The sequence below is a fragment of the Bos indicus x Bos taurus genome, chromosome 23 (genome assembly GCF_003369695.1).
Source record: "Bos indicus x Bos taurus breed Angus x Brahman F1 hybrid chromosome 23, Bos_hybrid_MaternalHap_v2.0, whole genome shotgun sequence".
Lineage (NCBI taxonomy): Eukaryota > Metazoa > Chordata > Mammalia > Artiodactyla > Bovidae > Bos > Bos indicus x Bos taurus.
This window is the reverse complement of record NC_040098.1, coordinates 29,421,760-29,449,303: the sequence shown is the minus strand read 5'-3', so window position 1 is coordinate 29,449,303 and position 27,544 is coordinate 29,421,760. Positions and strand designations below refer to the sequence as shown.

General features: G+C 46.1%; 1 protein-coding gene across 1 annotated transcript in view; it reads left to right on the top strand.

The window, feature by feature from the left end:
* The first annotated feature begins 9,920 nt into the window (after positions 1-9,920).
* LOC113882061 (BOLA class I histocompatibility antigen, alpha chain BL3-7-like) overlaps positions 9,921-27,544 on the top strand; it is a 29,603-nt gene continuing 11,979 nt past the window's right edge. Inside the window, 1 exon segment of the mRNA XM_027525234.1 lies at positions 9,921-10,068. Within this exon segment, the coding sequence (XP_027381035.1) occupies positions 10,005-10,068 (64 nt within the window). The 5' untranslated portion in view covers positions 9,921-10,004.

Genomic DNA, 27,544 nt, shown 5'->3' with positions numbered 1-27,544 from the left:
GGAAGGTAACATCTCCAGGCTCCCTGTGCTGCCCCCCACCCCCAGCCCAGCTCTCCCTTCCTCCAGCTCACAGTAATGTCCCGGGAGCCAGGGGTGACACTGTAAATACATCTCTGCTCATCTCACAACAGACCATCATGAACACACACTCTGGGAATCCTGTTCTCCCGATATGTATTAATTCAGTCTGTGCAGCAGAACCCAAGTAACACTGGTCTCACAGGAAGGAAGCTGGTGTGCGTCTCCCAGGACAGTGAGGCAGGGAGTTCCAGGGCTGCTAGGACAGCCCTGCAGGGCTGCTTGGGCTTTCCTGGTGTCAGATGGTAGAGTCCACCCCCCTGTGCAGAAGACTCGGGTTCAACCCCCGAGTTGGGAAGATCCCCTGGAGAAGGACATGGCAACCCACTCCAGTATTCTTGCCTGGAGAACCCCATGGACAGAGGACACTGGAGGGCTACAGTCTGTGGGGTTGCAAAGAGTCAGACACGACGGAGCGACTAACACCTTAACCTTAGGGCGGCCCTGTAGCACGAGGTTGTCCAGGCATCCAGGTTCCCGAGACCTTTCCTCTCTGCTCTCCCTGGGACCTTGCCCTTGTTGGCATGGACCGAGGACCTAAGACCACATTCATGGTTTGGGAGCAACCAGGGAAAGCAGGAAAGGAGGAAAAGTTTCTTCCCTTGAAGATCAAAATTCAAAAATTTACATCTGCTTCATCATATTGGCGAGAATTTAACCATGAGGACAAGCAGCCTCAGAGAGATTGGAGAATGAGTATATTTTAAATCTGGGTGACTTTGTCTAAGAAAAACTCTATTATTATGGAAGATGAAGGATTTTTCCTATACGTAAATGTTTAAAATCATCAGTGAAGAATCATTATTATCAATATCTTAAACTTAATTAGATTGTATTTTAAAAATAGAACAATCTCAAAATATATTACTAACTGATAACAAACTCATAGATAGAATGTATGGAAAATACCATCTTACAAAATGGACTCTCTCTCTAGAATACTGTCTAAACTGTAACACTTACCTTGTCCTGGGAGGGAATGTGGACAGATTTGGATGGGATGGAGGAGGAAATTTACTTTTCACTGTAACCCTTTATGTCATATGAACTTTTTAGACTTTATGCACGTATTAGTCGGTTGAAGAAAACCCAACGCTGATTTGCTCATCATTTGTTATGTGGTTACTAGATGTCAGGCTCTTTACTGGGTCTCAGTGAGTGACACACCAAGGGATTCACAGCGGGGTGGAATGAGATGTAAATGCAACACAGTCTATAACTAGTTGTTCAGAAACAGGTTCCAGGAGGCAGGGAACTGATGGAGAACCTCCTGTGTGCCAGGAGTGGCGCCCCTGCTGGGAACATGAAGAAAACTGAGGTCTATGCTCTGGTGACCTAAACCTCTCACCCTGATGAGGGTCCGTGCCAGCCCATGACTTCCCCAGACCCCTGCTAATCTCTGTTGTCCTTGTGTGGGAAGAGAGTAAGGTCCACAAAGGAGATGAAGAGGCAGGAGGCTGGGGTCCTGGGCTCTTAGGACTCAGGGCAGAAGAGTACTCTTCGAGGCTTCAAAGGGTAGGAGGTGTGTGATGCCTGGAGAGGAGGGGTACCCTCCTTGCTGTCTCTAGAGAGGGAGAATGTCATTTTCCAGCCTCTGGCCCAGACTCATGCCTGATCTCCTTGTCACCCTTGTGGCCTCCAGGCTCCACTCCAGGTCCTGTCCTTTGATCTCCAGGAACCACCTTCATAGCCACCAGCTGGGCAGATCTTTTCCCCAATCTGTTGGGCCAGTCTTTCTGACACAATGGTCCCACTGTTTTAGCAAATAAATGGACAATGTCCCAGTAATCCTGAGTGTGAGCTGAGGATGAGCTCTCCCTTCCTTGAGTCTCCCCCCACCACCGAAGCCCCCAACATCATGTATGGGGATGTGTGAACTGGGGACTGAGGTGAGGGTATTTCTCTGGAATAAAGGAATTCCTGTAATCTCCTGTGCTCTCTCCTTTTCTCTTTTTCCTTCTTCCACCTCTACTTGAGTCACAGCATACTTGGAAGGATGTGAGAGCTGGACTATAAAGAAAGCTATGTGCTAAACAACTGATGCTTTTGAACTGTGGTGTTGGAAAAGACTCCTGAGAGTCCCCTGGACAGCAAGGAAATCCAACCAGTCCATCCTAAAGGAAATCAGTCCTGAATATTCATTGGAAGGAATGATGCTGAAGCTGAAATTCCAATACATTGGCCACCTGATGCAAAGATTCGACTCATTGAAAAGACCCTGATGTTGGGAAAGTTTAAGGTGGGAGGAGAAGGGGACGACAGAGGATGAGATGGTTGGATGGCATCACCTACTCAATGGACATGAGTTTGAGTAAACTCTGAGAGTTGGTGATGGACAGGGAGGCCTGGCTTGCTGCAGTCCATGGGGTTGCAAAGAGTCAGACACAACTGAGTGACTGAACTGAACTGAACTGATACATGTAATTTCAGAAAAATACCGAAAACATAAGTATAGTTTACTACCAAAATACAGAGCTGACACCTGTGTGTTTATCATCCAGGTGGAAAACAAAGCCTCTACCAGCGCCCAGGCCCGAAGGCCCTGTGCCTCTCCCCACTCAGACCCCACCTCCCTGTGCTCCCATCCACTCAATGACCCTCCCCCACCCTCTCCTCTCTGGTTCCTCCCCTCCACGCCCATGGCCTCCATCCCATAATGTCAGTGTTTCCTGCCTCTCCACACTTCTCCAGGAGCCTCCCCACCTTTACAGGCACTTTGGGATGTCCTCTCCCTCCTCTTTCTCCCCTCTCCTACTGCATCCTAGGAATGGAGGTTCCAGAGCTGATTCCCCTAAGGAACAGTCTATAAGTGTGGCAGTAGCCAGTAGCAAGGTCCCATCCCTTGATCATGAGGACACCCTGTATGTTTGTGGGCTCCACCTTGGACCTGGCATTACGGCCTTGATATCTGATCCTCTCTGAGGCCAAAGTCCTTGGTTATTTAATGGGGAGAGAAATGTCCATGTCAGCGTGTATTTTGGGTGAAATTCCAACTTTGATTTTGACACCGAATGGACACCAGCTTGTGAGCACAGCACTCACCCACTGCTGGGAGCCTAAGGAGAGCCTGGGCAGGTCTCTGGTAAGGAGGCCAAAGGAGAGCTCAGGTGTCCTGTCATCAGCCCTGTGGCCACATGGGGGCATAACCACTCTTTCCTCTCCAGTTCTGCACAGGGAAGGCAGAGGAAGCATTGTGGTCTGAGTCAGACAGAGGTGGCTGCCCTGGTCCAGTTAGGGGGAGAAGGTGCTTTCTGAGCGCTCTGGGGTCAGGCTCGAGGGTACAGCAAGGATTAGAGGAGAGGAGAGCGCTGGAGCCCTGCCTGTATCTCAGTTTTCCATCTTTTCTCTCCATGTCTCCTTTCTGAAGGTCATTGATGAAAACATCCTGGAAAGTTGATAATCGCTTCTTCCATTTCCTGTTTGTTTCTAGTTGATATTAAAATGTGCTTTCATTTTAGTAAGTTTGAGATTTACAAACAAGTCGCACAGAGTCAGACACGACTGAAGAGACTTAGCAGCAGCAGCATAGTTAGTAGAGAGTTACGATATATCCCACACTCTGTGAGGACATTCGGAGAAGGCAATGGCACCCTACTCCAGTACTCTTGCCTGGAAAATCCCATGGACAGACGAGCCTGGTGGGCTGTAGTCCATGGGGTCGAGAAGAGTCAGACACGATGAGCGACTTCACTTTCACTTTTCACTTTTATGCGCTTGAGAAGGAAATGGCAACCCAGTCCAGTGTTCTTTCCTGGAGAATCCCAGGGACCGGGGAGCCTGGTGGGCTGCCGTCTATGGGGTCGCACAGAGTCGGACACGACTGAAGCGACTTAGCAGCAGCAGTGAGGACATTATACCACCATCATACATTCCTCACAGCTGATGACCAATATTGATTGATACAGTGTTACTAAACTCCAGAATTTATTTGGACTTCATCAGTTTTCCTTTAACCTGATCCAGGATCCTATCAAAGACACATATTAGGTCTGAATTGTGTCTCCTTCAGGCTCCTCTGGCTGAGACAGTCACACAGACTTCTCTTGTTCTTGATGACTTCAATGTTTCGGGGAGCACTGCTCAGAGACATAGTAGAACATCTTTCGATTTGACTGGGGCAAAGGGTTTTGGGAAGAGGACCACAGAGATGAGTGACATTCTCCAGTCACCAAGGGTACACACTGTCCACTGGGGTATGATGGATAAGTTCACTTCATCACCTGGCTAAGGTACATTTCCCAGGTTTCTGTGTGAACTTCTATTTTTACTTTTCCACTCCTCACCCTGTAATCTTTAGAAGAAAGTCACTATGTGCAGCCCACACTTAGGGGCGCTTTCATATGCACATTGGTGCGCAGTTCAGCTCAGTTCAGTCACTCAGTCGTGTCCGACTCATTGCAACCCCATGAATCGCAGCACGCCAGGCCTCCCTGTCTATCACCAACTCCCCGAGTTCACCCAAACTCATGTGCATTGAGTCGGTGATGCCATCCAGCCATCTCATCCTCTGTCGTCCCCTTGTCGTCCTCCTGCCCCCAGTCCCTCCCAGCATCAGGGTCAGGTGTGTGCAAATATAAGTTTTCAAATGAGTTGGAGAAATACTAGATTCATCAGTGGACAGGATGGAGAGTTTCTGGGTAGCTTCCTTAGAAACTGCTGACTCATTTCTGGTAGCTGCGCTGCTTCCTATTACTGCCCCAGTGAGTGAGGGTTTCTGCTGTTCTGCGTCCTTCTGCTGCTCCAACCTTGGCGCCACCAGTTCTTGGACTGTAGATGTGCCATCAGGTGTGATGCACATTACTGTCTTTGTAATTTACATTTCCTAACAACATAAGATGTTTAGCATCTTTTCATATACATTTCCATTGTTATATCTTCTACAAGAGGTGTCTGTTCCAACTTTATTTTTAAAGAGTTATTTTCATTTTGTTGAGTTGAAGACTTCTATGTATATTCTAAAACACGTCCTTTATCAGATATGTGAATTTACAATAATTTCTCTCAGGCTGTGGCCTGAGCTCTTCTACTAATATAAGAGTATTCATTAATGAACAGTATACTTTTCTGGAAAGAAAAATGAGAAATTTCTAACTGCACTTGTTTCCGAGTAGAGGACTTGAGTGAATGGGGAATGAGGGGAAGAACATGGATTATTTATTTTTGTATATGCTTGAGTATCTTTTCAATTCTCTTCTGTGCTGGTAAATAATGCTTTCAAAAATTACATGAAAATCACTTACATTTGTAAACACTTGACAGATCACCCTCAGCTCATACACTAGGATGTACATTCTGATCCTCTAGCTGAGCTGGAGCTCACCATGGGTCTGTGTTGTTCTCCTGTTGGACATAAATCATGTCACAGAAGATCAGCATCAGACAAGGACATCTGAGTGCATGACACAGAGAGACAAAACAAGAACATGACAGTATTCTGTACAAGCTCAGACCAACCAGGCAGCATGGTGCCCCTCACCGTGGACCAAACCTCTCCCTGTGCTGATCCAGAGACCACTGCTTCCTCCCAGTCACAGCTGTATCCTCGCTCTAGTCTGCCCTCCCTACAGCAGAGGCTCACTCAAGTGCCCAGGCATAGAATTGCCCCCCACTTCCTGACCACACCCAATCTAGAGTGAGCCAGGCTTGCATAGACGCTTCTCAAAATCAAAGCCCACATCCTGTATATCAGCAGTCCTCAACGTTTTGGCAGCAAGAACTGATTTCATGGAAGACAATATTTCCATGGACCAGGGATGGGAGGAATGGTTTCAGGATGATTCATGAACATTGCATTTGTTGTACACTTTATTTCTAATCTAATGTTGCTACTGATCTGATAGGAGGTACGGGGCCAAGCTAAGAGTTTGGGGACTCCTGGCTGTATATGTTCTAACACCTTACAAGGACACTATAGTCCCTCCTGCTGTGTAATCTCCCTCGCTGTATCCAGTATAAATCCAACTTGATTGCCCACAGATTTGCTTCTGGTGGTCTTTGGCTGAAGAACATTGAGATATATTATCTGTTTGCCAAAAATTTTTATTTGTCTCCATTGGAATAAGGGCATATGTTTATATCCTGTGAGTGTCTGATCGATATAGGAAAGATTTATATGTTTTGATGGCTTTTCATCTTTGGGTCATAAAACTCTTCATTCCACAAGTGTAAAAATTCATGTATATTTTTGTCTAGGAGAGAGGGGTCCAAGGGTGAAGGGAAACAGAACTGATGGAATTTGGGAAGAAAGTATTAGCAAGAGCAATAAGTAAAAAGTAATAATGTGCTGGATTCTAATGTTGCATCTTCTGCTTCACAACTTTACAAGTATGTACAAGTCCTACAAGTATTGATATCTGTTGTGTTCAATAAACACTTTCTCTTGGGCTAAATGAGGACTTCTGTGTGTCCTTATGTTTACCAAGTTAAGGAAAACACCAAGAGCTCAAGGATTATATCCAGTGATGAGCAGTTTTGAACAGTTACAACCTTATGGTAATAAACCATGGTTTGGCTAATGTCTGAACACTCTGTCTGTTAAAATACACATTAAAGAAACTTTCAGAGAATGTTGTATTTTAAAGCTGTATCTAAGACCTGCACAGACAAATCCATGACTTCAGAATTAAGATTATTTTAGTATGCATCAACCTATGAGTCACACAGGATCTTTTAGAGGAAAGAGACAGGACATTATTTCAGGTAGGTGCATTAGACCACGTGAGATGAAAGGGCCAATATTATTTTTTTTAGACACTACATCAGATTACTGTCTGGGATATGAATACATATTAACCTGGTGTGTAACAAAATCAAACTAGGTTATGAGTGGGTCTGGCACCTTCAGGTACAAACTGTTCCCAGTTCCTAAGGGGAAACACCTGTCCCCCGACCTTCCTTCCCAGATTGAGGACACTCTCTAGCATCACTTTCTAAGGGGTGAGTTCTCTTCTAGAGCACCCCAGGGGCAGGGCCCTCAGTTAAGTTTGGGGAGGCAGGGAGTCCAGCTCAGGAAAAACCATTTTCCAAAATGAAGAGGAGGCAAAAGCAGGGATCAGTTGAGAGACACCCTGGTTCCTTCAGAACAGCAGTTCTCAGAGTGTGGTCTGTGGAACCCTTGATGTCACTGAGACCCTTTCATGAGATCCCTGAGGTGAAAGCTACTTTCATAGCATCACTCAGAGATTATCTGACTTCTCACTATGTTGACATTTGCTTTGATGTATAACTTAGCAGTAATGGACACTGTGGTAGCAAACTGCAATAGTAATTATTTTCACCAAAACTTTCTTGTAGAAAAAAAGAAAACTAATAATCAGGTTTGCTTTAAAACATCCAGAATGACACATTAAAAATTCTTATCTGTCCTTAATAAATCAAAATGGAAATAATATGAAAGAGAATATATATACACATGTATAAGTGAATCACTTTGCTGTACAGCACAGATTAACATTATAAATCAAATATCCTTCAATAAAATATATTTTTAAAGTAAAATAAATAAAAATGGTTGTTTCCTAATCATCATTCTTAAATACATATTTTAAAAGTATCTTCTGTGATGACATGGAAAGTACACATCGAGCACTTCTACTGCATTTCAAAGTCCTATGGCCCAAGAAAAAACTGTGTGATCTCAACTACCCTCTTTTTCATGGAAAACAACTGTTATTAAAAGAATGAATGAGCAGAAAGATCTGTATAATTTAGTGAAACAATGTATTACTTTGTGAAAATCTTGTATTAGTACTAGAGATGTTCAATGAGCAAAACAGGCTTATGGATTTTAATGTAACAGAAAAGAAAATGGTCAATGATATTGTTTCAGGTCCACTGTGGAAAAAACCTTTGAGAAACTACAATTTGTATAGTTTAACTTTTGTATCCAAAATGAACATCCACAATTGTCTGAAAATATTATTAAAAATACTACTCCTACCTATGTGTGGGCTTTTTCACTTTCACAGACTATCATCAAAATAACAGATTCAATGCAGACACAAACCTGAAAATCCAGTGGTCTTCTAATGAAAGAGACAAGAAAGATAGTTGGAAAAAATGTGAAAGGCTCTATGCATCTCACTACCCTGTTTTTTTTTTGGGGGGGAATAGTTATTCATATTAAATGCATGGGTTATTAATATTATTCTAAATAAATAAACAAAAATGTTTAGTGTATTATTCGTAGTATGGAAAATATGCATAGAAGTGGTCACATAATACTATCCTTGGGGTCCTCACTAATTTGTAATATTGTGTAGATATTTTAATCAAAATCAGAAACAGCCCCAGAGCTAGGACTCAGGAAGACAGTGGCACAAAGAGTTCTTGGTGCAGGAGGGGAGTTCAGTTCAATCACTCAGAAGTGTCCGACTCTTTGTGACCCTATGGACTGCAGCACAACAGGCCTCCCAGTCCATCACTATCTCCTGGACCTTGCTCAGACTCATGTCCATCAAGTCGGTGATGTCACCCAACCATCTTAACCTCTGTCATCCCCTTTTCCTTCTGCCTTGAATCTTGCCCAGCATCAGGGTCTTCTCCAATGAGTCAGTTCGTCATCAGGTGTCCAAAGTATTGGAGCTTCAGCATCATTCCTTCCAATGAATATTTATGGCTGATTTCCTTTCAGACTTCTTGGTTGGATCTCCTCGCAGTCCAAGGGACTTTCAAGAGTCTTCTCCAACACCACACTTCAAAAGCATCGATTCTTCGGCACCCAGCTTTCTTTATAGTCCAACTCTCACATCCATACATGACTACTGGAAAAACCATAGCCTGTTGGCAAAATAATATCTCTGTTTTTTAATATGCTGTCTAGGTTGGTCATAGCTTTTCTTCCAAGGAGGAAGTGTCTTTTACTTTCATGGCTGCAGTCACCATCTGCAGTGATTTTGGAGCCCCCAAAAAATAAAGTCTGCCACTATTTCAATTGTTTCCCCATTTATTTGCCATGAAGATATGGAACCAGATGCCATAATCTTAGTTTTCTGAGTGTTGAGTTTTAAGCCAGATTTTTCACTCTTCTCTCACTTTCATCAAGAGGCTCTTTACTTCCTCTTTGCTTTCTGCCATAAGGGTGGTTATCATCTGCATATCTGAGGTTATCGATATTTCTCCTCACAATTTTGATTCCAGCTTGTGTTTCATCCAGCCCAGCATTTCGCATGATGTACTCTGCATGTAAGTTAAATAAGCAGGGTGACAATATACAGCCTTGCCATACTCCTTTCCCAATTTGGAACCAGTCTGTTGTTCCATGTCCGCTTCTAACTGTAGCTTCTTGACCTGCATACAGATTTCTCAGAAGGCAGGTCAGGTGGTCTGGAATTCCCAACTCTTGAAGAATTTTCCACAGTTTGTTGTGTTTCACACAGTCAAAGGCTTTGGCACTCAATAAAGCAGAAGTACATGTTTTCTCTCTGGCTTTTTCCATGATCCAGGAGATGTTGGCACTTTGATCTCTGGCTCCTCTGGCTTTTCTAAATTCAGGTTGAACATCTGAAAGTTCAGGGTTTGGGTTCTGTTGAAACCTGGTTTGGAGAATTTTGAGCTTTACTTTGCTAACGTGTGAGATGACTGCAATTATTTGGTAGGTGAACATTCTACCTAGCAGGAGGGGAGGGATTAGGGCAAAGTCCCAGGTCCCTGGAGGGCGAGCCGCTCAGGATCTCAGGGTCAAGGGCGGTCTTTGGGGCTGGGACGCTCCATGTTGGTCATTCCCCTTCTCCCCGAGTTTCACTTTTCTCTCTCACAACCTGTGTTTAGCCCTGCTGCCTGGACACTGGTGATGCGGCCCCAGTTCTCATTGCCACTGGGTGCCCGGTTTCTAGAAAAACCAATTAGCGTCTCCTCGGTTCCGGGTTATAAAGTCTCCACTGACCCACACGGACTCCGCTTCTTCCCAGACCCAGAGGATTCGAGTCATGGGGCGGCGAATCCTCCTCCTGCTCGTCTTGGGGGTCCTGGTCCTGACCGAGACCCGGGCGGGTGAGTGCGGGGTCGGGAGGGAACGACCTCTGGGGGGAGGGGCGAGGGGATTTCCCGGGAGTCTGGGGGGCAGGACCCCAGGGAAGGGGCGACCCCGACGCCCCTGCCCAGACCCGCCCCCTCCCCGCGTCCCGGCCTGTCCCTCCCTTGCATCCCGACCCCTCTTTTCTACCCCTTTCGAAGTTCGGGCCGGTTTTCGACCTCTTCCATCTCACTGGCCCTACGCCCCCTCCTCCCTCCCAGTTCCGTCACCTCAGGCCCGAGACCCGAACCGCGAGGAGGTCCGGCCGGGTCTCACCCCTCCCCGCCCCCAGGCTTCCACTCCCTGAGGTATTTCTACACCGCTGTGTCCCGGCCCGGCCTCGGGGAGCCGCGCTTCATCGCCGTGGGCTACGTGGACGACACGCAGTTCGTGCGGTTCGACAGCGACGCCGCGAATCCAAGGGAAGAACCGCGGGCTCCGTGGATGGAGCAGGAGGGGCCGGAGTATTGGGATCGAAACACGAGAATCTACAAGGACACCGCACAGAATTTCCGAGTGGGCCTGAACAACCTGCGCGGCTATTACGACCAGAGCGAAGCCGGTGAGCAACGCCAGCCGGGGTCCGGGTCACGACCCCCATCCCCAGGGACCGGCCCGGGTCGCCCCGAGTCTGCGGGTCCGAGGGTCACCCCAACATTGCGGAACGCACCCGACCCCCGCCCGGGAGGAGCCGGCGGGACTTGACCCGGTGTCATTTTCAGTTTGGGTTTAATCACCGCGGGTGGTCGGGGCGGGTCAGGGTCTCACACCCTCCAGTGGATGTCCGGCTGCGACGTGGGGCCGGATGGGCGCCTCCTCCGCGGGTTCATGCAGTTCGCCTACGACGGCAGAGATTACATCGCCCTGAACGAGGACCTGCGCTCCTGGACCGCAGCGGACACGGCGGCTCAGATCTCCAAGCGCAAGTGGGAGGCGGCAGATTATGCTGAGTCTTTGAGGAACTACCTGGAGGGCACGTGCGTGGAGTGGCTCCGCAGATACCTGGAGACCGGGAAGGACACGTTGCTGCGCGCAGGTGCGAGGGGCGCGGGGCCGCCCTGATCTCCCCTCGGGCTGGAGCTGGCTTCCCAGGAAGAGAGGAAAATGAGGTCCCTGTGGGAACAGAGCCCCAGGTTCTTGTCAGGAGAGGGAGGAAATCCTCCCAGGTTTTCATATTCTGTACAAGAAGTCACCAGTGACCCCACTTCTCTGAAGGACAATCAAGGAATCCAGTGTCTTTGACGAAGAAGCAGGAGACCATCCGTGAAATAGCTGGTCAGCGGTGCCCTTTGACCCTGGCCCCCATCTTGTGATCCATGACTTTCTCTCTCAAGGCCTGTTCTCACCCTGAGAACCCCCTGACTCCAGCTTTTCTGAGTCATTCAGCCTCCACCAGAATCAGGACCTTCAGTTTGTATTCTCTGCCTCACATTTTTAGAGCTCCTGTCTTAGTCTCTCATTCTAGAAATTTCCAAGGACTAATATAGATCATCCCTGATCTCTGAGATAAGGCTGTTATGTAGCTCTTGTGCTACTTTTTTCAAAACTATGGTCTTGAATGTTCCATAGCTCAGAGGGTAAAGAAGTTCATAATAAGTCTGGGGATCTGATGTACAGCCTGGTGACTATAGTTAATAATAATCCTGTATTGTATACTTTAATATTGATCTTAATCATTCTCATCAGCCCTGTCAAACAGACACACACATAAGGTAAGTTGATGAATACTTTAATTACCTTCACAGTGTACATATATATCAAAGCAACATGTAGTACACTCTAAATGCATACAGTTTTTGTTAAGTATACATCAGTAAAGCTGGGGGAAAAAATCAGTGTTCTGTCCTTTCTCAGGATGGTCACATGATGCTGCTTCAGTGACCCAAGGAAGTAACACAAACTGAATTTTCTGATTCTTCCTCAGACCCTCCAAAGGCACATGTGACCCATCACCCCATCTCTGAGCGTGAGGTCACCCTGAGGTGCTGGGCCCTGGGCTTCTACCCTGAGGAGATCTCATTGACCTGGCAGCGTGACGGGGAGGACCAGACTCACGACATGGAGCTTGTGGAGACCAGGCCTTCAGGGGACGGAAACTTCCAGAAGTGGGCAGCCCTGGTGGTGCCTTCTGGAGAGGAGCAGAGATACACGTGCCGTGTGCAGCATGAGGGGCTTCAGGAGCCTCTCACCCTGAAATGGACTAAGGAGGGCCGTGGGGCTGGAGCTTCCTCTCAGATAAAGCAGGAGCCCTTCGGGACTCAGTTCAGCAAGGTCAGGACTCAAGCTGAGGGCAGGGCCCCTACTCTTTCCTCCACAGAACCTCCTCAGACCTCCTTCCTCATCATGGGCATCATATTGGTCTGGTTCTCCTCGTGGTGGCTGTGGTGGCTGGAGCTCTGATCTGGAGGAAGAAGCACTCAGGTAGGGAAGGGAGGGAGGGATCTGAGATTTCTTGTCCCATGGGGGTTTCAAGCCCGGGTAGAAGTTTACCTGCCTCATTACTGGAAAGTACCCTCCACACACATGTGGAGTCTGGAGCTGATGCTAACATTTTCCTTTTCTAAAAAACGTGTGAAAATGAAATACAAATTTTTCACCTTCCTAATTCCAGTTGGGGACCAGGTTTCCAGCACTTGAACATCAGAAGGGAGGTCCTTGCTGAGGACCTCCAGGAGGGCAGGTGGCCCCGTCCTTACTCATCTCCCTTCTCTGTGTTCCTGATCCTAGAATGAGTTTTGACCACAGTTCCAGAAAGTTCTCTGGGGTCCAGGACTAGGGATTCCTCTAGGATCTCATGACTCAGTCTTCTCCCTGGTCTCTCACATGATATTTTCTTCTCACAGGTGAAAAAGGATGGACCTACACCCAGGCTTCAGGTAAGTGTGGAAGGGGTGATTTTGAGACCCTTGTGAGGGTGCAGACAGGAGGCCATGGGGGGCTCACCCTCCTCAAAGTGCCTTCTCCAGTTTCTCTCCTGTGGGTTCTGACCACATTCTGGTTTTGTTCTCCAGGCAATGACAGTGCCCAGGGCTCTGATGTGTCTCTCATGGTTCTTAAAGGTGAGACCCTGGGGCATCTAGATTGGGAGAGGGGTTGGGGCAGAGGGGACACACTGGGTGGCGGGGGTCTCTGAGTGGGACATGTGAGCGTATGGAGGGCTGTGGAGAATGTCAGCCCTTACATGACCAACCTGAACTGGTTCCTGATTCTTTTCTCTCACAGTGTGAGACAGCTGCCTTGTGGGGACTGAGTGATGCTCAGTCCCGCTTTGTGATGTCAGATCTCCGGACCCCTTTTCTGCAGCTGCATCCGAATGTGTCTGTGCTCCTATTAGCATAACGTGAGGTGCCGGGAGCCAGCACAGGAGATCCCACCCATGACAAGGTCATGTGGAGGAGACCTGACAGGCAAAGTGGATCAGGACTCAAGGGACTCCCTGGACCTGCTCGAACATCAACCCGGAAAACAAAGTCTGTCTGTCTACTGTTTATTATATTGTGTTTTTTATTAACTTTTTTGACATTAACAGGGGGCTATTTTTGACTACCTTTTTTTGAAGAAAATCAACTTAAGGCTCTAGTTAATAAGTCTCTTGGGCTTGAAAGGAGCATTTTAATTTTAACCCTTTTAATTTTAACCCCTCTGTTACTATTTTAGCTTGCTTGGCAGGTTTATCCACACTCTTGCAACTAACGCACATGATTGTTCACAACACCCCAAGCATAACCTTCAAGCGATAAAAAAGCTTTATTAGAATAATACTGCATTGTTGAGCCAGTGTTTGCTACTGAGTTTCCTTGTCCTTTACCCAGTGTGCGCCTGGGAGTGCATTAGCTAGTACAGTTGGTATGCAAGAAAAATAGGTAGTAGCCTTGGCATTAGCAACATAAGACCCTTGAGTTAATAAATTCTTTCTTTGTTGTAACCCACTACACCTTTGCTCCATAAAAATGTAGCTCTGTTTCCTGAGGGAGACTACAGACTAAAAAGATAAAGAAAAAACAGGTTTTCTGGTTGACCAACCTTTATCAAAAAAAAGTTACAAAATGTTAACAGGCCACAGGGCCAAAAGATGATGTACGTAACATAAGACCCTTGTTTATAAAAAGCTGTACAAAAAATGTCCTGGTTTTGATAAAGGTAAAACTGATGTAATGTTAAACTGACTCTACATGACTTTGTATCTTTCACTTCTAAAAATGTATAACTCAGGGTATCAAAGCCCCTTTTAAAAATAAAGCCACGGACCCGTTCCACCTAAGCTGGGTCTCCCCGTGTCATTCTTTCTTTCTCTGTCTCTTTCTCTCTCTCTTTTTTTCAAGCTGATTCCCTGGAACACAGAGGCTCTCTGAGTTCACTTTTTTGCCCGGGCTTCTAAGACCCAATCAAAAAGGCGCTCTGCATCTCCACTCCAAAAAAAAGGCACTCTGCGTCTTTGCTCCATCGAGAGGGCACCTGTGGCCTCCATAAACAAAACAAGTCCCGTGTCAGGGGCTTTATTGGCTTTCCGTGTAAACCAAAAAATATCAGCCTCTTTTTCTCTCCTTTTACTTTCTCTCTCGCCGACGCCGTCCATCCTGAGGATATCCCTAGATCCTGCTGGGGAGGACCCCAACAGTGAGGAGTTGGGGAGACTGGTCACCCCTGCCCACCGTGCCCCCTCCCCACCACCCTGATGTTCTTTTCCCTGTCCACTGTCCTGTTCCAGCAGAGACAGGGCTGGGCCGTCTCCACTGCTGTGTTTGCTTCATATGCACTGAGTAATGATGTCTTATTTCCTTATTGATAATAAATTCTGTATATATGAATTTGTCTTTTCTAATTGGTTCCACAAAGGGGGATTGGATAATAAAGGTGAGGATTCCTAAAGTTTGAAAGAGGAAATAAATTGAAACACCAATAAACTTCCAGCTCCATCCACAGGTTTGCTGTGCTGAGTCAGCTGCAGGAGGGACAGGCAGAGGGTGTGAGGAGTTGAGTGTGGACAGGGCCTGTGCCCAGTCAGTGATCAGTGCCTGCTGGGCATGCATGCACTGCCCATGGTCCCTCCTGGACTGGTTACTCTTCTCCATTCCGTTGTCCTTGTCCCTTCAGTAAATCCTTGTCCCACCAAGGACCAGCAATTATGGACTCAGAAGTCACCTGGGTCTTGTATCTCCAGCACCATGGGCAGGGTGCATTTCTTAAATGGTTAGCCTAGGCTCAGGCCTTGGTCCAATCCTTAGCTCCTACCATTTTTTTAATGTGTTTATATTTTGCTTATTTAGTTATTGCTATTATTGTTGTTGGTGTAATGACTGTTCTTTTTCATTTGTAGAGTCCTGGTCTCATTCTTCTCTGGGTGACCCCATCTCTGACAGCATCAGGGGTCACATTGCCTGTCATCATCCCCACAAGTCAAGGGATCCATGAACACAGGATCTCAGTGGTGTCAAGAGAGAAATTTCAGAGCCATCCAGCTCTTGCCCTCCTAGAGATTTTGCTGATTCTTCTTTCCAACTTTTCTCCATCTTATAAAGGAACCACATGCTGGAAGTTGCAAAGAGGAGGGACCCAATAGTTTCATATCTTGACTTAATTCTTGCTGGGTTTCTTCTCTGCACTCTGCCCCCTCTTCTGCCTTTACATCTTCTAAAGCTACTGTTGGCTCCCGTCTCTACTCATGGGTTGAAAAAAGCAGAGTCTAATAAAATCACAGCAGGTTGAATATAGGAGCCGGAAGTGAAGGATCTTCCTTTCTGAAGAGATAAAGAGCCTTGTGTGTGGTGTGCAGGCTAATTGGTGTGGGAGGGAAGGGAGATCAGCCTTTGTGAGTAAAATACAGGCGGCATTGAGGTCAGTACAAATGGATGTTGTGCTGTAACTGCCATGAGACAGCATGTGGCCTGAGGTCACATTAATTAAGACACTATCTCTGGAATAGGGAAGCTCTTAATTACCATTCATTGAATTGATATTTGTTGTTTGACGGAGACATGACACACTATTTTGTATCTAGGAGAACTCAGTGAACTAACACCAGACAAACCCTGTGTGCCATGTGCAGTGTTCTAGGGGGAAGGGGCAGAGCATGACTATGAGCCTAGTAAGTGAGGGAGTGTTTCCCTTACAGGTTGGTAAGTGCTCTGAGGGAGGTGACCCAGAATACAAGTGTGTGGGGACAGGGAAGGTGGCTGTGTTACTAGGGTGGACAGGGGTCTCACTAAAAAGGTGACCTTTGAGTAAAGATGTGGAGAACATGAAGGAATGTCCATAAGGAGGTCTAGGGGAGGTTCTCTCCAGGAAGAGGAGCCTCCAGGGCAAATGCACGAGGGCAGGAGAGTGTCTGTGTTCAAGGGAGAACAAGAGGCAGCTGGGGCTGAAGGAAAAGGAATTGTGATGAGAGCCCAAGTCCAGCCAGATCCTGTGGGCCTCCAGGATGTTAGAGGGGGTTGATTATATCTCAGTAAGCTGTGGAGTCATAGGATGATATGAACAGAGGAGGACCTGCTGTGACTGCTCTCTGGAAGGGTCAGCCAGGCTGTTCTGCAGAGTCAGGAGGTGAAGGGCGAAGGAGGAGCAGAGGAGCCTGAGGGAAACAGCACAGGGTCCAGGGGAGGCTGCTGCTTGTCTGGGGTGTGAGCAGGGAAGATAGTGGTGAGTAAGTGGATTCTTGATCTATTCTGAAAATGTATTTTACAACACATCATAGAGGATTAAATCTGAGTTATGAGAAAGAGTGAAGGAGGACGGCAAAATTTGAGATTTGCAAGTAAGCATGTGGGGCACCTACTGTGGAAATGAGGGGACTCTGGAAGGAGCATATTTGATCAGGCATCGCCATTAGCATTTAGTTTAGGGAAATGGCAACTGAATTGGGTTACTAGTCTAGGGTTTAGTTGAGATCACTTGACTGGAGAAATAGATGGAAGTGGTCACACCATATAAATGATGTTTAAACCCTTGAGAACAGATGAGATCACAGATGAGGGGAGAATTGGCTATAGAAGCAGAGGGACGAGGACTGAATCCTGAATTCTCTGCACTATGGGAACTGATCAGACCACACACGTGAGCAGACGGCACAATTCTGACATTTAGATGGCACATGGAAAGGGGTCCTGAAAGACATGATGGAATGTCCTTCACCTGCATTCCTCTTAGAGACAAAAGGTCTGGAATAGACTTATAACACAGTTGGTGCTGATCTTCAGATCACACATTTCATAGCAGGAACACAGATCTGGATTCCCACCTGGCTGTGTACCAGCCTCCCCGTACGGCTCGTTCATAATAGATTCCTGGACTCTGAGCCCTACACTCTAGATGGTGGATCTGAGAAGAGTCCTGAGCATTTTGTAACAAGGTCTACAAGCAGTCCTGAGCAGACTGAGATCCAGTGATGTTAAAGATGAGAGAATGATTAAGGTAGGGAGGGGTCTTAAACACACATTTAAATGTTTTTTTCCTGAGAGGAAAAAGACAAAACATTTGGTGCGAGTTACATGTTGTTTCTGCCGTGTGCTATCACCAGGCTGAAAATTTAGGAAGTGATTATCAGCTCGCCATAAAGAGAGTCTCTGAGTTGCTAAGAGAGTAGATCTAAATTTTCTCCACACATGCAGAAGAGGTAATTATGGGACATGATTCAGTTGTCAGATAAAGCTATGGTGGCGATTATTTTGCAGTACGGAAGTGTATCAAATCAACAATTGTACACCATAAACTGACTCAATATTGTATATCAATCATAATAAAGCAGAAGGAAAAGTCTCTGAATGCTTGCTCTCTGAGTCTTCCCTGTATGGTATTCTTAGGTAGTTCTGGGTAGAAAAAAAAATTTTCAAATTGTTCTAAATGAAACAGAGAGAGGCACACTTGTGGTTTTGAGTTTATTTCAGGGAAAACCACTGAACAGCCCTGAGGCCCCAGCCAGGAACAGAATCCTCAACCCCAACCTGGTCAGGACCCACCCAGGAACCCCTTCCCCTGCAAGTGAGCACAGATATCCCTGTTCACAGCACTTCAGCCCTGATGCTGGACAACGGACCCTGTGGTAGACCTGCTCTCTGCTGCTCCTGACAGCTGGACGGCACACTGCCACCCCTTCCCCGTGTGCCATATGTGCCTAAAGTATTCAGTGCAGTTCCAGTCTCTCTGTGGCACCATGTCCTAAGGAAGAGTCCAGCATGTGGTAACCTGCCTGGTGAAGCTCAGCCTCTTTCTACCTGCAGGAATATTTAGGAAGCAAGGTTTTCTGTCTAATGGAGGAAGCTGTCTGCCTTCCACCAAGATCATCAAGTGTGAAATTCCCCTTATTTGGGAAGATGGTACACATTCTGGGGTTGGAGAAGGAGAGTGAGGGAGGGGAAAAGAATGACAAATTTCAATCTTTTTGAGCAGTGATCTAGATCAGAACTTGGTCTGCTACATCGTAACCAGTCAGGTTGGATGAATGAATCAATGATGTCTTTCAACTTCTTCTGTGACCTTGCATTATGAGGGCCAGTTTCTGTCTACTCTAGTTTATACACTCAGATAAGTGGAGTGCACTTTGGAATGATGAAATCATTACTCAAAATGTCCTCCAGCTGCCATTGTCTCATTCCAGGCTTAAAAAAGAAGATCTATAAGTCTTCATGGGACCCATACATATATACTGACATTTTATTGCATATTAACTTTTGTAACTTAGGCAATTCCAAAGAACGTTCAAACTACTGCACAGTAACCCTCATCTCACATGCTAGCAAAGTAACACTCAAAATTCTCCAACCTAGGTTTCAACAGTATGTGAACTAGAACTTCCAGATGTACAAGCTGGATTTAGAAAAGTCAGAGGAACCAGAGATTAAAGTGCCAACATGCACTGGATCACAGAAAAAGCAAGAAAGTTCCAGAAAAACATCTACTTCGGCTTTACTGACTATGCCAAAGCCTTTGACTGTGTGGATCAAAATGAACTGTGGAAAATTCTTCAAGAGATGGGAATACCAGAACACCTTACCTGCCTTCTGAGAAACCTGTATGCAGGTCAAGGGGCAACAGTCAGAACCCGACATTGAACAACAGACTGGTTCCAAAATGGGAAAGGAGAATATCAAGGCTATATATTGTCACCCTGCTTTTTTAACTTCTATGCAGAGTGAATAGTGAAAGTGGCTCAGTCGTGGCTGACTCTTTGCAACCCCATGGACTGTCCATGGAATTCTCTAGGCCAGAATACAGGAGTGGGTAGCCTTTCCCTTCTCCAGGGGATCTTCCCAACCCAGGAATCGAACCCAGGTCTTCCACATTGCAGGCAGATTCTTTACCAGCTGAGCCACAAGGGAAGCCCAAGAATACTGGCATGGGTAGCATATCCCTTCTCCAGGAGATCTTCCTGACCCAGGAATCAAATGGGGGTCTCCTGCATTGCAGGTGGATTCTTTACCAACTGAGCTATCAGGGAAGGCCTATGTGCAAAGTTCAGTTCAGTTGAGTCACTCAGTCATGTCCGACACTTGCAACCCCATGAATCCCAGCACTCCAGGCCTCCCTGTCCATCACTGACTCTCGGAGTTTACTCAAACTCACGTCCATCGAGTCGGTGATGCCATCCAGCCATCTTATCCTCTGTCATCCCCTTCTCCTCCTGCCCCAATCCCTCCCAGCATCAGGGTCTTTTCCAGTGAATCAACTCTTCGCATGTGGTGGCCAAAGTATGGAGATTCAGCTTTAGCATCAGTCCTTCCAAAAAACACCCAGGACTGATCTACTTTAGAATGGACTGGTTGGATCCTCTTGCAGTCCAAGGGACTCGAAAGAGTCTTCTCCAACACCACAGTTCAAAAGCATCAATTCTTCGGCGCTCAGCTTTCTTCAGAGTCCAACTCTCACATCCATACATGACCACTGGAAAAACCATAGCCTTGACTAGACGGACCTTTGTTGGCAAAGTAATGTCTCTGCTTTTGAATATGCTATCTAGGTTGGTCATAACTCTCCTTCCAAGGAGTGCTACTGCTGCTAAGTCACTTCACTCGTGTCCGACTCTGTGAGACCCCATAGACGGCAGCCCACCAGGCTCCCCCATCCCTGGGATTCTCCAGGCAAGAACACTGGAGTGGGTTGCCATTTCCTTCTCCAATGCATGAAAGTGAAAAGTGAAAGTGAAGTCGATCACTCATGTCCAACTCTTAGCGACCCATGGACTGCAGCCTACCAGGCTCCTCCATCCATGGGATTTTCCAGGCAAGAGTAATGGAGTGGGGTGCCATTGCCTTCTCCATTCCAAGGACTAAGCATCTTTTAATTTCATGGCTGCAATCACCATCTGCAGTGATTTTGGAGCCCCAAAATATAAAGTCTGATACTGTTTCCCCATCTATTTCCCATGAAGTGATGGGACCGGATGCCATGATCTTCATTTTCTGAATGTTCAGCTTTAAGCCAACTTTTTCACTCTCCTCTTTAACTTTCATCAAGAGGCTTTTTAGTTCCTCTTCACTTTCTGCCATAAGGGTGGTGTCATCTGCATATCTGAGGTTATTGATATTTCTACTGGCAATATTGATTCCACCTTGTGCTTTTTCCAGCCCAGCATTTCTCATGATGTACTCTGCATAGAAGTTAAATAAGCAGGGTGACTATATATAGCCTTTTCGTGCTCCTTTTCCTATTTGGAACCAGTCTGTTGTTCCATGTCCTGTTCTAACTGTTTCTTCCTGACCTGCATATAGGTTTTTCAACAGGCAGGTCAGGTGGTCTGGTATTCATATCTCTTTCAGAATTTTCCACAGTTTATTGTGATCCACACCGTCAAAACTTTGGCATAAAGCAGAAATAGATGTTTTTCTGGAACTGCCTTGCTTTTTCCATGATCCAGTGGATGTTGACAATTTGATCTGTGGTTCCTCTGCCTTTTCTAAAACCAGCTGGAATACCTGGAAGGTCACGGTTCACGTATTGCTGAAGCCTGGCTTGGAGAATTTTGAGCATTCCTTTACTAGCGTGTGAGATGAGTGCAATTGTGCAGTAGTTTGAGCATTCTTTGGCGTTGCCTTTCTTTGGGATTGGAATGAAAACTGACCTTTTCCAGTCCTGTGGCCACTGCTGAGTTTTCCAAATTTGCTGGCATATTGAGCGCAGCACTGTCACAGCATCATCTTCCAGGATTTGAAATAGCTCAACTGGAATTCCATCACCTCCACTAGCTTTGTTCATAGCGATGCTTTCAAAGGCCCACTTGACTTCACATTCCAGATGTCTGGCTCTAGGTGAGTGATCAAACCATCGTGTTTATCTTGGTCATGAAGATCTTTTTTGTACAGTTCTTCCATGTATTCTTGCCACCTCTTCTTCATATCTTCTGCTTCTGTTATATCCATACCATTTCTGTCCTTTATCGAGCCCATCTTTGCATGAAATGTTCCCTTCGTAGCTCTAATTTTCTTGAAGAGATCTCTAGTCTTTCCCATTCTGTTATTTTCCTCTATTTCTTTGCATTGATTGCTGAGGAAGGCTTTCTTATCTCTCCTTGCTATTCTTTGGAACTCTACATTCAGATGCTTATATCTTTCCTTTTCTCCTTTGCTTTTGCTTTTCTTCTTTTCACAGCTATTTGTAAGGCCTCCTCAGACAGCTAATTTGCTTTTTTGTATTTTTTTACATCGGGATAGTCTTGATCCCAGTCTCCTATACAATGTCACAAACCTCCATCCATAGTTCATCAGGCACTCTATCAGATCTTGTCCTTTAAATCTATTTCTCACTTCCACTGTATAATCATAAGGGATTTGATTTAGGTCATACCTGAATGGTCTAGTGGTTTTCCCTACTTTCTTCAATTTAAGTCTGAATTTGGCAATAAGGAGTTCATGATCTGAGCCACAGTCAGCTCCTGGTCTTGTCTTTGCTGACTGTATAGATCTTCTCCATCTTTTGATGCAAACAATATAATCAATCTGAATTCGACGTTGACCATCTGGTGATGCCCATGTGTAGAGTCTTCTCTTGTGTCGTTGGAAGAGGGTGTTTGCTATGATCAGTGCATTCTCTTGGCAAAATTCTATTAGCCTTTGCCCTGCTTCATTCTGTATTCCAAAGCCAAATTTTCCTGTTACCCCAGGTGTTTCTTAACGTCCTACTTTTGCATTCCAGTCCCCTATAATGAAAGGGACATCATGCAAAATGTTGGGCTGGATGAAGCACAAGCTGGAATCAAGATTGCCGGGAGAAATTTCAATAACCACAAATATGCAGATGACAACACCCTTATGGTAGAAAGCGGAGAGGAACTGAGGAGCTTCTTGATTAAAATGAAAAAGGAGAGTGAAAAAGTTGGCTTAAAGCTCAACATTCAGAAGACTAAGATCATGGCATCCAGTCCCATCATTTCATGGCAAATAAATGAGGAAACAATGGAAACAGTGACAGACTTTATTTTGGGGGGCTCCAATATCACTGCAGATGGTGACTGCAGCCATGAAATTGAAAGTTGCTTGATATTTGGAAGAAAAGCTATGACTAACCTAGACAGCATATTCCAAAGCAGAAATATTACTTTGCAAACAAAGGTCTGTGTAGTCCAAGCTATGGTTTTTCCAGTAGTCATGTAGGGATGTGAGAGTTGGACTTCATAAAGAAGGCTGAGTACAAGAAAACTGATGCTCTTGAACTGTGGTGTTGGAGAAGACTCTTGAGAGTCCCTTGGAATGCAAGGAGATCAAACCAGTCAATCCTAAAGGAAATCAACCCTGAATATGCATTGGACGGAGTGATGCTGAAGCTGAAGCTCCAATACTTTGGCCACCTGATGGGAAGAACTGACTCATTGGAAAAGATCCTGATGCTGGGCAAGATTGAGGGCAGGAGGGGCAGGGGATGAGAGAGGATGAGATGGTTGGATGGCATCATCCACTCGAGGGACATCAGTTTGAGTAAGCTCCAAGGGTTGGTAATGGACAGGGAAGCCTGCTGTGCTGCAGTCCATGGGGTTGCAAAGAGTTGGGTACGACAGAGCGACTGAACTGTACTTTTGTATTTCTTTGTACATGCATTTGCTGGGGAAAGTATCTATGAAATTGATTAGTTACATGTGACCCACACAGAAGTCTTTTAAGTACTAGTTTAGACACCAAGCTATAATCTCTAAGTCCATGAAGACTAATAATCCAACAGTCTTAGCAGATCCATGATGTGATAAAAATGCTCATCTTTTTCCTGGCAATTACCAGTCTGGGTCAAGATAAGGTAGTTTACTTGCTTATGCTCACTTTCAATGTCTGTATGTTTCTTACTGTGAGCTGATCACAAGCATTTCCCAAACCAGCACTGGCTCACAGAAGACATAAAGTATCATTGGTTTAGATGAACTTGTATTCTGACAACTACCTTGGTGCCAGAAATATAGCAGGATTGACAAAATAGGCTTTGGAGATTCCATTTTTAGTAACATGGTTGGCCTGGTTTTAAGGTTTACGTGGCCAGTGAAAGCAAATAAAAATAATAGATTAAGTATAAAAAGCTTCTGTAAGTACAGTACTAAGAGAATAAATATAAATATAATTTAGGCAAAAAATAAATGTGGGCAATATTTCAGAGGGAGTTGTTTTTACCCTTAGGGCATTAGCCGAATCTGGAAAAATCTTCCCTTTGGTTTGCTCAAGCTTATGAGTTGTAATAGGAAATGTAACCCAGAGCTTGTTCATGTGGGGAGCATACGTGACATCCCCTCCTTGAAAGTCCAGAAACCAAGATTCATATCCTCGGAGAGGATGTGGAGAGTTTGGAACCATGGAACCTGCTAGTGGGAATATAAAATGATGTTGGAAAATACTCAGCCAAGACAGAGTATTAAAGGCAATATTGTGTCCTAGGGATAATGAAAGAAGTTAATGTCATCCTCAAAGACTTACAGAATGTAAGTGTGGTGGTCACATCATATCCAGTTAATTCTCCACTGTGGTTCTTGCAGAAACTGGCATGATAATCGCCAGTGACAGGGAGACAACTGTAACTCTCAACTTGGCTACTTTCTTTTCATTTCCTACCTTTATGTTTCTACCTACAAAGTTCTCTCTTTTAATTCCAAATAACCTGGAAGTTTGCCCTAGTACTTTTGGAACATAATTTTTCTCTGGATATATGAGGAGTGAGACCCAAAACCTTGGACTTGAACTCTCTATTATTTTGGTCTCTGCATTCCTAGCCTTAGTTCTGTGAGAAGCCATGTGGTCAGATGATCGCAGAGTCATCCTGTGCTTGGCAGATCTAAGGTGCTCCCAGTGTTCCTTCCCTCCTCTGGGAGCAATACCTCTGTATAATACTCACTTTTGCAGCATAAGCTGGACTCGTGACTCTCTGGTAACATTTAGGAGATTAATAGACATACATTTTGGGATCACGTGGATAAAAGGTATGAGGGACCCATGGTCAGCTGTCTCAGGACTGGCTGTGCAGGCCAGGCTGGGGAAGCAGAGATTCCAGAAGGAGGATGAGGGACCTGCATTCCTGTCCTACCTGAGAAGTTCCTCCTCTAGGTCTCAGCCTCCACAGGCCCTGCCCTCAGACAGGAGGACAAGGAGGAAGAGACCACCAGCAGAGATTCTCATCCTGTCTGGAATGTGAAGGAAACTGTCTGTAAAGAGGACAGGAAGGAAAGTGAAGAGAGAAATGCCCCCAAATGGATACCTGGTGACCAAACGTTCCCCTGTCAGACCCCACGGCTGGGAAGTTGAGGAAGGTAACATCTCCAGGCTCCCTGTACTGCCCCCCACCCTCAGCCCAGCTCTCCCTTCCTCCAGCTCACAGTAATGTCCCGGGAGCCAGGGGTGACACTGTAAATACATCTCTGCTCATCTCCCAACACACCATCATGAACACACACTCTGGGAATCCTGTTCTCCCGATATGTATTAATTCACTGTGTGCAGCCGAACCCAAGTAACACTGGTCTCACAGGAAGGAAGCTGGTGTGTCTCCCAGGACAGTGAGGCAGAGAGTTCCAGGGCTGCTTGGGCTTCCCTGGTGTCACATGGTAGATTCCACCCCCCAATGCAGAAGACTCGGGTTCAATCCCCGAGTTGGGAAGATCCCCTGGAGAAGGACATGGTAACCCACTCCAATATTCTTGCCTGGAGAATCCCATGGACAGAGGAGACTGGAGGGCTACAGTCCATGGGCTTGCAAGGAGTCAGACAAGACGGAGCGACTGCCTCCTTAACCTCAGGGCGGCCCTGCACACGAGGTTGTCCAGGCACCCAGGTCCCCGGGACCTTTCCTCTCTCTCTCCCTGGGACCTTACCCTTGTTGGCATGGACCAAGGAACCTAAGACCATGTTCATGGTTTGGGAGCAACCAGGGAAAGAAGGAAAGGAGGGAAAGTTTCTTCCCTTGAAGATTAAAATTCAAAAATGTACACCTGCTTCATCATATTGGCAAGAATTTAACCATGAGGACAAGCAGCCTCAGGGAGATTGGAGAATGAGTATATTTTAAATCTAGGTGACTTTGTCTAGGAAAAAATTCTATTATTATGGAAGATGAAGGATTTTTGCTATACGTAAATGTTTAAAATCATCAGTGGAGAATCATTATTATCAATATCTTAAACTGAATTAGATTTGTATTTTAAAAATAGAATAGTCTCAGAATATATTGCTAATTGATAACAAAGTTGTAGATAGAATGTATGCAAAATACCATCTTACAAAATGGACTCTCTCTCTAGAATACTGTCTAAACTGTAACACTTACCTTGTCCTGGGAGGGAATGTGGAAAGATTTTGGATGGGATGGAGGAGGAAATTTACTTTTCACTGTAACCCTTTATGTCATATGAACTTTTTAGACTTTATGCATGTATGAGTCAGTTGAAGAAAACCCCACACTGATTTGCTCATCATTTGTTATGTAGTTACTAGATGTCAGGCTCTGTACAGGGTCTCAGTGAGTGACACACCAAGGGATTCACAGCAGGGTGGAATGAGATGTAAATGCAACCTAGTCTATAATGAGTTGTTGGGAAACAGCTTCCAGGAGGCAGGGAACTGATGGAGAACTTACCGTGTGCCAGGAGTGGCGCCCCCTGCTGGGGACAGGAAGAAAACTGAGGTCTATGGCACCCCACTCCAGTACTCTGGCCTGGAAAACCCCATGGACAGAGGAGCCTGGTAGGCTGCAGTCCATGGGGTCGCTAAGAGTCGGACACGACTGAGCGACTTCACGTTCACTTTTCACTTTCATGCATTGGAGAAGGAAATGGCAACCCACTCCAGTGTTCTTGCCTGGAGAATCCCAGGGACAAGGGAGCCTGGTGGGCTGCCGTCTATGGGGACATACAGAGTCGGAGGCGACTGAAGTAACTTAGCAGCATTCTCTGGTGACCTAAACCTCTCGCCCTGATGAGGCTTCGTGCCAGCCCATGACTTCCCTACTAAGTCGCTTCAGTCGTGTCCGACTCTGTGTGACCCCAGAAAGAACACTGTGTGATTCCAGGCAAGAACACTGGAGTGGGTTGCCATTTCCTTCTCCAATGCAGGAAAGTGAAAAGTGAAAGAAAAATTGCTCAGTCATGTCCGACTCTTAGGGACTCCATGGACTGCAGCCCACCAGGCTCCTCCGTCCATGGGATTTTCCAGGCACGAGTACTGGAGTGGGGTGCCACTGACCCCTGCTAATCTCTGTTGTCCTTGTGTGGGAAGTGAGTAAAGTCCACGAAGGAGATGAAGAGGCAGAGGCTGGGGTCCTGGGCTCTTAGGACTCAGGGCACAAGAGTACTCTTGGAGGCTTCAAAGGGTGGGAGGTGTGTGATGCCTGGAGAGGAGGGGTACCCTCCTTGGTGTCCTTGAGTATAGGTCTAGAGAGGGAGAAGGTCATTTTCCAGCCTCTGCAAAATGTTAGGGGGACCCCTGTCCCCCACTCATGCCTGATCTCCTTGTCACCCTTGTGGCCTCCAGGCTCCACTCCAGGTCTTGTCCTTTGATCTCCAGGAGCCAACTTCATAGCCACCAGCTGGGCAGATCTTTTTCCCAATCTGTTGGGCCAGTCTTTCTGACACAGTGGTCCCACTGTTTTAGCAAATAAATGGACAATGTCCCAGTAACCTTGACTGTGAGCTGAGGATGAGCTCTCCCTTCCTTGAGTCTCCCTGCCCCACTGCTGCCCCCAGCATCGTGTATGGGGGTGTGTGAAGTGGGGACTGAGGTGGGGGTATTTCTCTGGAAGAAAGGAATTCCTTTAATCTCCTGTGCTCTCTCCTTTTTTCTTTTCCCTTCTTCCACCTCTACTTGAGTCACAGCATACTTGGAAGGATGTGAGAGCTGGACTATAAAGAAAGCTATGTGCTAAAGAACTGATGCTTTTGAACTGTGGTGTTGGAAAAGACTCTTGAGAGTCCCCTGGACAGCAAGGAGATCCAGCCAGTCCATTCTAAAGGAAATCAGTCCTGAATATTCATTGGAAGGAATGATGCTGAAGCTGAAACTCCAATAC